This window comes from Lepus europaeus, chromosome 4, assembly GCF_033115175.1.
Source record: "Lepus europaeus isolate LE1 chromosome 4, mLepTim1.pri, whole genome shotgun sequence".
In the NCBI taxonomy this organism is placed as follows: Eukaryota; Metazoa; Chordata; class Mammalia; order Lagomorpha; family Leporidae; genus Lepus; species Lepus europaeus.
In genome coordinates this window covers 26,186,929-26,199,540 of record NC_084830.1, presented here as the reverse complement: position 1 = coordinate 26,199,540, position 12,612 = coordinate 26,186,929, and the positions used below count along the sequence as shown (strand labels likewise).

Sequence of the window (12,612 nt, the reverse complement as noted above, 5' to 3'; positions counted from 1 at the left end):
CAGATGAGTATTAAACCTGAAAATCTGCTTCATGTACTGTGTTCTTCAGTCAACTAATTTAAAATGCAAACAAACTTTATCCACCCTAATAATCACTGTTCACATTTCTTAATTAAAGCAGATTCTAAAAACATAACCACTAAGTCGGAATGCTATCACATAAGTGTGTTTTTTAAGTTTTAGAGAAACGAATTTTGTCAAAACTAACTGCTTAAACACTCCACGGGTAAGGGAGCTTAGCACTTGGAGCATGATAACGGCTCTGGCATGCCAATATTCGCCTAAAACCTGTGTTAACATTCATGTTGTCTGAAATTTAACACAGTGAAACTTTTAGCAATAGGTGATAAAATGAAAACCAAAATAGATTGAAACAAGTGGAAAATTCATCAAGGTCTGATGATGCAATGTTTCCAGCCAATATAAGTACACTTTAACAACTTGTTCTTTACTGTAATCCAATTGTTAACATACTGAAACAATTTTGGGGCAGCTCATAAGATTGATCGTATTCATTAGTATTTTTTCTGACAGATACTCAGGACGTTACATTTACTTCTCAGCTGGAAACTATATGCAAGTCTGCCAGATATGGCAAACTGTGAGTGTTTGGGGAGGGGGAAGGCTATAAAGCTGTTAAATTGCCTACAGTTCTGATACAGCACAGAACATCTGGTCTGGAGAGCTTGAGGAAACACCATTAAAAAGGCCGAAAAGAAAAAAATCTTTGTGCTAAGAAACAGTCCAGGTTTTGTACACTGCTGTCAGAGGTATTAAAAAAAAAAAAAAAAAAAAAAACTTGGCACACTGTGTTATGATTGGTCAGTCACGTACGGAGCCAGACACTCCAGCAATCGGGGTTTGTTAGACATCTGGTCTAGTTCCACCAGCCCCTTCAATGAGGGAGGGGAGATGGAGGAATAAAAATGAAGCAGCTACTCCAGCATTCCAAAATGTACACATCAGGGCTCTGATAGCAAGAAAAATAAACAGAAAGAAGGAAACCCTGTCTAGACTGAGCTGCTGCTGAGGCTGCTGCAGACACAGGCTTGGTATTTACTTGAGAAGGCCTGCCAGGCTGCTCTCAGAGGCCAAAAAAGAGCAGAAAGCAAAAATAGTAGTAGTAATAGTGAAGTATTAAGAGAAGAAAATAATAAAGGCATCTCCTACTAACCGTAAATGAGAACAACAGATTCTTCAATGGCATGCTGGTAACTGAACTGAGAATCCAGGAGAGCCCGGGTGACGAAGGAGCCATAGTATGTGGACTGGTACCAGCCCACGTGGAGGTGATCAATGTTCACATGGCGAAGGCTCCGCATCATTTCCATCTGATACTGGACTGGATGACGGGAAGAAGGGGAAGTAAAGGGGAAAAAAAACCTTTAATGATGCCACCAACATTAAAACAAGCCTTTTTGGAAACAAATTTTTATATAACTATTTATTAGCTATAAGGAAAAGCTTTCCAGATTGAAAAGTCATTCCCAAGCTTTCAAATTACTGAGCCTTTCCTTTTTTCTTTAATGAAAAAACATTTTGTAGAAAAATATTAAAAGCACAGTACTAATGTCTTGTTCTAAACAAGAAAATTATTTATTAAATGAGGTTTCCACTTTCCTTTTTAAAACTTTAAAACCCTAAATATGTAGGAGAAAACCTATGCAGTTATTAAACTGGTTGATTGTAAGAAATTTCAGTTGGAATGTAAGTAAGACTAGTTATCAATCTATTCAATACAGTTCTTAGAACTGAAAAAAATCAAGAAAACTAAGGGGAAAACAATCAGCTATGACATTACTTATTATGAACTGGATACAGGCTGCAGCTGATTTAAAATACAAGCATTCATTTTTGCCTTCATCTGGTGCCCCCTGCTGCATATACTACATTTTAAAAAGACATCCTTTTTTCTAGTACAAATTATCCTTTGTGTTAAGTAATAGACACTATTTTTTCATTAGAATAGGGTCACATCTTAATCAGCTATGGATAAAACGAAAAAGTTTAGACGTTTACTTATCTCAAATTAACAAGTACAATATATGGTATTAACTTAAAGCAGTATTACTTCAAGGTGCAAAATGAAAATAACATTAAAAAATAAGAAAGCTCAATAATGTACAACAGATATATAATACAGGAGAAAATTTTAGTCAATGTAATAATCAGGCTCTTTTCATTATAATAAATGCATTACCATGTTGAGTAAACATAGCTGTTGTACTCCAAACCTAATTATTTTCACAGGTTTTAGCAAAAGCAGTGTCTCTCATTTCTTTGATTACAGTACTATAGCTTTACGAAAGAAACAACACAAAATATAAAAGAACCTTCTTCAAGTAGATACACTCTTATCTTACCCACTTATCAGCACTTGTTACTCAGCAAAGAAATTATAAAGCTGCTTATTCCATGGAAGTTTGTATTTCTCAAGCTAAAAGATGGCAGCCAATGTATCAACTACTCAAGAAATATACTTTCGAATTTCTCTTTTGCTATTGAGAAAAGTTAAAGAAAAGGAAAGCTCCAGAGTTCTTTATCACTATTTCGAGGGGCCTTCTTAAGCCCTGGGCAAGGTTGCAGCAGAGTCAGAAGTTGTACTGCTCCCAAGATGCACACCAATTTGCTCTGTTAGCAAGTGGACTCAGTCATTTATAAAAAGGGGTAAAGTGTTAACACAGAGATGAGTCTCACTAGTACGTCTTCACTGCTTTTGCTTTTATATACCTAACCAGTGTTTTTGTAAATTTATGAATAAAATGTAAAAATGAATCTGTATTATATTCTAAAACACTATTAAAAACACCACCACCGCGGCCGGAGCTGTGATATAGTGGTTAAAGCTGCTGTCTGCAATGCCAGCATCCAATATGGACACCGGTTCAAGTCCCGACTGCTCCACTTCTGATTCAGTTCTCTGTTCTGGCCTGGGATAGCAGTAGAGGATGGCCCAAGTCCTTGGGCCCCAACACCCATGTGGGAGACGGGGAAGAAGCTCCTGATTCCTGGTTTCGGTTAAGCCCAGCTGCAGCCATTGAAGCAAACTGGGGATGGAAGATCTCTCTCTCTGGTTCTGCTTCTCTGCCTTACAAATAAATAAATAAATCTTAAAAAAAAAAAAAAAAAAAACTTCAGAAAGCCATTTTAGGGGGTGGTGCTGTGGCACAGCGGGTTAACGCCCTGGCCTGAAGCGTCTGCATCCCATATGGGCACTTTTTCTAGTCCCAGTTGCTCCACTTCTGATTCAGCTGTCTGCTATGGCCTGGGAAAGCAGCAGAAGATGGCCCAGGTCCTTGGGCCCCTGCACCTGCATGGGAGACTTAGAAGAAGCTCCTGGCTCCTGGCATCAGATTGGCACAGCTGGGACAGTTGTGACCAATGGAAGACCTCTCCTTCCCTCCCTTCCTCCCTCCCTCCCTCCCTCCCTCCCTCTCTCTCTGTCTCTGTGTAACTCTGATTTTCAAATAAATAAATAACTCTTTAAAAAATAAATTAAAAAAAGAAAGCCATTTTATAACCAGCGGGATAGCCTATAGCTATACAAAGTTAACAAGATAATCTTGTATCAATGATTTTTTTAAATCTTGTATCTTCAGTGTAAGTGCATACCACACCACACTCCTCACTCCCAGTCCCTTCAGCTAATTTAATAGATTCACATCAATGATACAAACTTGGGAAGCATGATACAATCATTACTATGATCTCTCTCTGCTTTAAGATCCCACAATTCTTTTAAATGAAAGTAAAACCATTGATTTGGCTAATGAATTTTAATCATATTTATCTTAAAAATGAAAGTCCTACTAAATTTGCTATTATTTTAAAGCAGAAGGGAAGAGAGATGTGGGGAGATTACTAAGCACCGGACAGTACAAATAATATTTTACAGAATGATTTTTGTAATGAGTACTTAACTAAACAATTTAGCTTTACCATAAGCAACGGTCATAGTCTACTAACATGCAATAATACAAGAGAAGAAAAGACTTGGAATCTAGACATCTGAGTTCCCATGCCAACTCTGAGATTCCCTCCCCCAATAGGATCTTGCTGTCTAGCTATTGATTTTCCTTTGAGGTTTAGTTTTCCCAACTCCAAACAGATCTAAGACCTCTTCTCAGTCAAATCACTATAACTCCAAATTGTTCCTTGGATATAGAAATTATTGTTCTCTCTCTCTCTTTTTTTTTTTTTTTTTTAAGCCAGGCAAAGTTAGACAATGAGAGAGAGAGACAGATATAGACAGTGAGAGGGAGAGATAAAGGTCTTCCTTCTGTTGGTTCATTCCCCTGATGGCTGCCACGGCCAGAGCTGCGCCGATCCAAAGCCAGGAGCCAGGTACTTCCTCCCAGTCTCCCATGCGGGTGCAGGGACCCAAGAACTTGGGCCATCCTCCACTGCCCTCCTGGGCCACAGCAGAGAGCTGGACTGGAAGAGGAGCAACCGGGACTAGAACCCGGCGCCCCAACCGGAACTAGAACCCGGGGTACCTGCACCGCAGGTGGAGGATTAGTCAAGTGAGCCACAGTGCTGGCCAGGAATGATTTTTCTACTAGATAAAGTAGTGTCTCCAGCATGCATTACAATATAAAATAAAGATATATTTTTCAGGAAAATATTTCGTAGTATTGCTAAGGTTTCTGCCTGAATACAATAGATTTCTTAACAGCATTTTAAGGAAACATGAAGTAAAAAGTTCTAAGATGCTCATTTCTCTTTTACCTAGAACCATACCTATTTTATATGGCCCCTCCAATAAGAATGGCTCCTCCGATAAGGATGAGAATGAAAACAAAGTGTTTCCCTGAACTAGGGAAGAAAGCCAGGAACGTGAGGGCCCACGGCCCTGTGCACTTACCACTGCTCCAACACATTTAATTCTGGGGACTGGGGAGTAGACACATTGGCTTCTATATTTCTGGAAGCAAAGAGGGGAATATTTCCATTTTCCTCTTCTACAGATTAGAAAATGCCACTAGAGATTTGCCAAGGTTTTAAACACTTATTTAAAAATAACAAAGGTTTCATATCACCTAATGTATTTATAAATCATAAAGGTCTTCAAGTCACCTAAGTAACTTGAGGAACTTAAAAAATTAAAGAGTTAAGAGGTATGACAGGTAAACAAGTGAAACTGTGTGTAAAAATCTACAATGCATTGGAATTTCATTATTACATAACAAAATACACACTGGGTCTAATCTATGTAAACTGTCAGGACATTCTCTAACTTGGTTTGGACTTATCACTAGAATTTTTAAAACTAACAATAAACACATTAAATAAAGGCATCTTCTCATAGGCACTTACAAGCATGCATTAAGATTTAAAATAAAACATCCAAATAAGGACTGCAAGCAAGTCTTGAAAAAATGGGGATGGTGAGGTGTTAGAATTACAAAGTAAGGGTAGGTGTGCCAAGGGCTGGTACAAAATACACATGCTTGGAAAGAGGTCACTTTGATTAAATAAAAATAATAACAAAAGAAGTGATATAATTTCATGATATGCTAGCCAAAGAACAGGAGGCATAATTCCTTGTACTATGAATTGTTTTATCTCTGCAGAGTTTTAGGAGCATATCCTCATTTTGCTGTTAACATAGATGGGTGACATATATCTCCCCTCCCTCGTGGTTCTTCTTCTTCCTCTTCTCACCCAAATTTACAAAAAGTACAAAATTGCCCCCCAGTAAAAGCTTCCACTGGTAAATCTAGGTAGGGGTAAGAAATGAACAGCTGGGCTGCCCCACTCAATGTCTCAAAATCGTGCTCCCAGCAGCCACCATCAACCAAGTGAACTGAGCTGCCACACCAGCTGACATCTGTGTCTCTCTCCGCCCTGCAGCAGAGATAAGGAAAACTCCTGGATGGGTAAAATGCCAGTTATTCGACAAAAAAAATAAAGAATGGTCACTCAAGATTCTAATCTCCTGAGTAAATGCCACTGCTTTTGTGGCTGTGAAAACTTCTGAGTTATAGTGGGGTTGGATGTGCAAAGGACCCAACACAGTGGAGGAAGGAGGGGTCTTCTAAAACCTTGAAGTGATTGTGATTTTGATGCCGGTCACACAGAGCCCAGACTCTGATGAATGTGAGGTGGTGCTATTTGCTTCCTTACATCCAGAGAGAAGTGCAAATTGGCTGCAGAAAGTTCACTCCCACTTGGAGTAGCTCACAGCTCAGAAAAAAACAAAAACACACAAAGAAACAAAAGGATAAAGGAGAATGAAAAGATATAAGGAAGTCCGCTGGCATCAGTGTCCCAACTCCCTATTGTTGCCTCATGAAGATCAATAATAGCAATTCACTGGCAACTTTGCAAAGCTGGACCAGGGTCAAATATACTTCCAGTTTCATCCTTAAGTTCTCATGCTTAACAGAAGCCAAAGCAACAATTTCAATCAATGACATTCACTTCTAAGTTACAGTTAAATATTCCTGGGAAATTTCCCAAAGATGAACAGCGAGGGAAAAATCCTTTTGGAGACGGGACTATTTTAAAATTTATGATAATGTTCAACAGAACAGCTTAGGATTGTGTAATAATAAGTTTAGGAAAGAACCTTTTAAGCATTCTGAGTTTAAAGAGCAAACACCCCACTGACTGAGAAGCCATATGCAGCAGATGAATTATATAAAGGAAAGTCGGTAGTTACTACTAAGCCAACTCAAATAACTAATATAAAAGCCTCATGTAGATTCAACTGAGGTAGTGCTACAAAATTCGGAAGGATTGTAAAAATAAGCTGAAGTTTTATAAATCACTTCAACATCTACAATTGTCTTAATTGGTTAAGCCTCTCCCAAGTACAGGAGAGCCTGATTTACAACATGGAGCAACTGTTCAAAGTTTGGCACCAGCATACTCATATTCACTTTTTCCAGATATCTTCTTTGTGAAACCAATTTAAAATACCTAGAGCGAAAACCGTCTTAACTGAAGAAGACTGCCTAAAAACTCTTCCTTTCAAAAATCCACCACAATTGATAGGCTTTCTTTTGTTTTATCTTCAAATATGAAGACACTGATAATAACAATGTCTTACATTTAAATGCTGCATCTAGAGTTACACTGCCAAACACAACCAAGAAGTCAGTGAGACATGCATGCTCCTGACAATCAGGGGAAGGATGATGGGTTAGGAGCTCTCCAGTTCAGTAGAATAATTAACCAGCATTCACTTTACCTTCAACTCTTCGCCTCAGTTTTAAAATCATCTATTTGATACTATGATTTTAAGTGAGCCCTGAAGACATACAACTGCTCACTGAAGAGAAGGAACAAAGAATGTCACAGTTGTATAGGCTGGGGCAAGCTGGAAGGAGGAAATCAAAACCACAGCACATCCAAAAATTAAAAACTTGAGGACTGATCTGGACTGTTAAGGGAAAGTGTTTCTCACAGATTTGTCATTAGGGAACTCACAAAGGAAAAAGAAAGCAATCTAAACTTAAAATATATTTTTTATGCAATGAGTTAGTATTTTATCAAATCCAAATTACCTGAAGATACATTAAAATGAAGTGATTTTTAAAATGCATATAAAGATAGCCCTAAGGGAAAGGAAGGAGCTAGGCATAAGAAACGAGCACTTCTACAAGGTGGCCTATGTGTATTAACTAACTGTATTCCTCACAGGAACTCTAATGAGCTAATCACGATTACTGAAATTCTCTTGTAAAAGCTGTTTACTATTGCTTTGACTTCAAAATGTGACTCCAAAGCCTAGGCACTTAGGCAACTTCCTGCCTCTTATGAGTGAAATGTAAATTATTTCTGAATCAATAAAGTGCAGCACACAGATACTACATAACTGCCCAACAAATTTCTAGCTCTTAAGAAACCATAGCTTGTGAATATCTGGTCACTAAACCAAGCAATAATTTAGCACTACCAGTAAAGATTTTAGTGAAAAAACAATCAAAGATTTTCAAATGCCAAAGTTGACATTTATCACAAATATGTAATCTAACTCATAAAACGCTGCATTTTATCTATGTTACTATTTGAAACTTGTGCCAAGACTACTTTGTAAATAAACATTGGTTCAGATCTAAGATGACCTGCACAAGCACATCAAGTAAAAGAACAGAGACCAGATCTAGTACATGTTTTGCAGCAAGAAATAAAGCTCATTCAGGAGATGGAAACGGCTTTTAACAAGCAAGCAAGCCAACAGAACGCCTCAAGTCTCTGAAACAAATCAACTATTCTGACAAATATAACAGGGAAGCGGAATGCACAAAAATCTCCCCTCTATTCTGGCACGAGCGCTAACTCAAGCAGGGCTTTGAAGAAAATAATCACAAGGATCTTTCCCAGCAACACCATGGGACACCAGTGAGCACTCAGGGTCTGTGACTGTGAAGGCTCTGCGACATCACTTAACAACACAAACTTTATTCTGTGTTTTATTCTTCATATCAGACTTTCTGCCAAGTCGCACATACGTTTCAGGCAATGTACAAGCTAGTAGCAGATGCAGATCTAAGCAAACAGAATGTGCATTTGAAAAAAAGAATTAAATGGGAGTCTTTGGATGGAGAGAATTTTGGAGTACACAGATTTCTTAAAACTTCCACATTCTTTTTTCACCCAGTCTATATCACACATTCTTCCTTCTCTCAATTAATACATGTTATTAATGTCACCCCTGTTACTGCTTAAGAATTTTAGTAATAGTTCAATATAAATTCTGCTTTACCTGGAAACCTATTTAAAAAATAAATAACAAAAATGCTTTCTAAAATAATCTTAAAGAAATATTTTTTTAAACAGTTCACTAGTTCCGGATGGTTTAATTTATTCCCTTAAAATGTTCATGAATTCGAATAAAATAATTTGACTAGCAAGCTGGGGACAAAGGAATGGGATTTGGGAGAGAGGCTCATTGTATTTTATCTTTAATTTTAATTCTGTATGTTGTCTTTTAAAAACTAATAAAGGGGGTAGGCATTAGTAAAATTATTAGTTAGGAAACCTAAGTGTCACACTGTAGCACCAGGGTTCAATATTCAGCTCCATCTCCTGACTCCTGCTTCCTAGTGGTACACACCTTGGGATGCAGTGGTGATAGCTCAAGTAACTGGGTCCTCGTCATCCACATGAGAGACCTGGATTGAATTCCCAACTCCTAGCTTCAGCCTGGCCCTGAACTGGAAATTATAAACACTGGGGAGTAAACCAGTAGATAGGTGCACAGTCTCTCTCTCTCCCTTCCCCCCTCCCCCACACTACTTCCTTCTCGAATAAGTTTTTTAAAAATACAGAAAACAAAAATACAGAGCCTTGCAGATTACTACAAATTGCCCCCCCCCCCTTGAGAGGTTTTAATGTGTTCCCAAAAGTCTCCTACTAAATAAAGGGGATTTATAAAATAACACATACATCCCAGAAACACGTTTATATTATCTTCTTAACCAAATAATGAAACACAGCCAAGAGATTTTACTTCTTTGAGGTTCTGAGACTCTAAAATGCACACACATTTATTCCTTTGGTTATGAAAACACCTGCAGGTAGCGGAGGGCAGACAGCCATTCATAAGATAACTGTGTGTCATTGGAGATCTGTTGATACAAAGTGAGTTCACCTGATGGTTCAGGGACCTAGACCTCTTCTTCATTCCTTGCCATGAAGAACTGTTACATCAAGAATAACTTACTGACTGATCACTGATGCTGCGGCTCGCTACAATTAAGTATGTTAGAAGATCAAATGAGAATCTCTTCAACTATGCAACAGGCTCTTTCAAGGGGACAAGTAAAACTTGTCATATGTAAAGGTATAAATAAAGCTCTAATTTAATGCTAGCACAAAGTCAGGCACTAAAAAATAACTCCAAAAGAGAGGAATGTTTCAAAAACATGATGGTCAACATTCTAGAAAATGTCATAATTATTATGAAATCTGCCCCAATCAAAGGACTTGAGGTAGCTTGCATTAAACGAAATAATCAGTAATATCAGCAGTAGAGAAAAGTCTAAATTAGAATATAGAAAGTAGATGGGTGTCAGTTTGTATCCTAGCTGCTCCTCTTCCAACCCAGCTCCCTGCTAATGGTATGAGAAAAAAGCAGAAGATGGCCCAAGTATTTGGGGCCCCTGCCTCCCACATGGGAGACCAGGAAAAACCTCCTGGCTCCTGATTCTTTGCTTCAGCCTGGCCCCAGCCCAGACATTGTGGTCATCAGGGCAGTGAACCAGCAAACAGAAGATAGATTGATCGATCGATTGATCAACCTCTCTCTCTCTCTCTTGCTCTTCCTGTAACTCTTTCATATAAATAAATCTTAAATAAAGATATATATATATATATATACATATATATATATATATAATATAAACTGAAGGTGAGGCAGAGATCTGAACAAACTGAATCAGGACATAGGTATTTTCATTAGAATTTACTGGGTCAGTATTCCAGCAATAAAATCAAAAAGGGAAACATAGGCAATTAAGTTATCCAAGGGGAGAAAAACATCTGTTCTCAAAGTAGATAAACCTTTCCCTCATACTTAACCCTAACATATTTCACTGAAGCTCCATGTAAAAAACTGAGGTAGTTCTCAGTGTACCTTTCTTATAAATCTGAATATTTAAATGTAAAGCAAAGAGAGAATGGCCTCATGAGTACTTTTCAAAACATGCTAAACAGTTTGTACAAGTTAACAAAAAATAAGGAAGAACTGCCAAAATGAAATTAATAGTATCATTCTAGGGGGTTGGCATTGTGGTGCGGTAGGTTAAACTACTACTTGCAAAGCCAGCAAAACAGATGCCCATTCTGCTAATGCACCTGGGAAGGCAGCAGACAATGGGTTAATGCCACCCATATGGAATTCCTGGCTCCTGGCTTCCGAATGGCCCAGACCTGGCTATCCCCCGGCCATTAGAAGAATGAACTAGCAGATGCACTATCTCTCTGTGTGTGTCTCTCCCTCTCTATCATTCTTTCAAATAAACAATTTTTTAAAAAAATGGTTTCATTCTGTAAAAAATTACCAATTTCACACTACAGATGTAAAAAACCTGAATGGAATGCATCAATACTGAGCACTAAATATTCAAAAATATTCACTTTTTAGAGGTAATGTTTGCAGTATATGCACACAAGTCAGGGTGAAAATATTCTACCAAATCACTTCATTTTATTCATTCTGAAATCATTTACTGAGTAGCACATGCAGCAAGAGCCTGATAAAGCTACAGAGGCATCATTGTCTAAAATTTACCCTCGTCAGTATGGCCAACCTGCAAATGGAGCAAATTTGTTTCTGAGGGCCTAACTTCCTCTCCTAAGGAACACATTTGGCACAGAGGTTAAGACACACAGCTCGGGACACCTGCATCCCTTATTGGATTGCCTGAGTTCACACCCCGGCTCCACTACAGCTTCCTGCTAATGCACATCCTGGGAGACAGCAGGTGATGGCTCAAGCACTTGGTCCCTTGCCATGCAGTTGGGAGCCCTGAATTGAGATTCAGGCTTCTGGCTTCAGCCTGGTCCAGCTCTGGCTATTGTAGGCATCTGGAGAGTGAATCAGTAAATGGAATATCTTCTTTTTGTCTTTCAAATAAAAAATGAAAACAACTAATAAATAAATACTTTAAAAAAAAGAAAAGGATGGTTTCCACTTCCAATCATAGAAGATAGCAATTCAAAAACCTTACCTCCAAGCCCACCTGGTTCTTTGCTTAATGAGCATTTTTAAGAGGAAATCCCCCAGGAATACTCACTATAAACATATTCTGTCAATCCCACCCTCCAAGTATATTACGTCTGCATTTTCTCGTCACTAAGCACACACTCTGAGATATCAGTCTTACTTGTGCTTCATTCAGTTCATATGGTCACCACGTTGTGGGTACAATCTGTTTTCTCTAAAACAACAATCATTTACAATGTTTCTAAAAAATTAAAATGACATGGGAAAATTATAACATGCTAAGAGGAGGAAAATGCAGAATATAAAACAGTAACTTTATTAATGACCACGTAAACAACTTGAATTGCTGCTACCTTTCCAAGTGAAAGACTGGGGAGAAATAACCTATTACTTTCTTACTTTTTCATACTATTATTTCTCCAAGACTTTTGGTAAAAGAATTGTCCAGTACACACAATGTCAAAGAAGTCATACATACAAATATACTGAACAGAATTTTCTTACTGCTGGCTTTCTTGCCTGCAATTCCCAGGGCCACTTAATAACCAAGGTACTAGTGCTCCTGAAGTGTGGAAGTGGGGCATAGGCTCGGGTACTGGACTATTCAGATATGGAGCAGCCAACCTAATGTGAATCTGCATATTTCACATATATTAGTTGTGTAAAGTCTGACAAATGATCTCAGTCTAGGTCTCCTCCACCAAGTGGGGTGGGGGGGGAGATGGCAGGAATGGGAGAAACAGTATCCATTTTATAAAGTAGTCAAAATGAAATTATTTCCAACAACAGCTGAGTAACTAAATAACCTCAGGAAGAAGTCAACTGATTATCACCATCATCTTCAAAAATATTATTTAAAGATATTTAAAAGCCAAAGAATAAGGCACATATCTGGGTCAAAGGAACTATTTTTGGAGAACTGGATTTAACTTGGT

The 12,612-nt window shown here is 38.2% G+C and overlaps 1 protein-coding gene across 1 annotated transcript in view; it reads right to left on the bottom strand.

Moving 5' to 3' along the window:
* The window catches only part of EIF3H (eukaryotic translation initiation factor 3 subunit H), a 122,061-nt gene that overhangs the window by 16,655 nt on the left and 92,794 nt on the right, over positions 1-12,612 (bottom strand). The window contains exon 3 of the mRNA XM_062188080.1: positions 1,175-1,342. Coding sequence (XP_062044064.1) covers positions 1,175-1,342 — 168 coding nt within the window. The remainder of the gene's footprint in view (positions 1-1,174; positions 1,343-12,612) is intronic.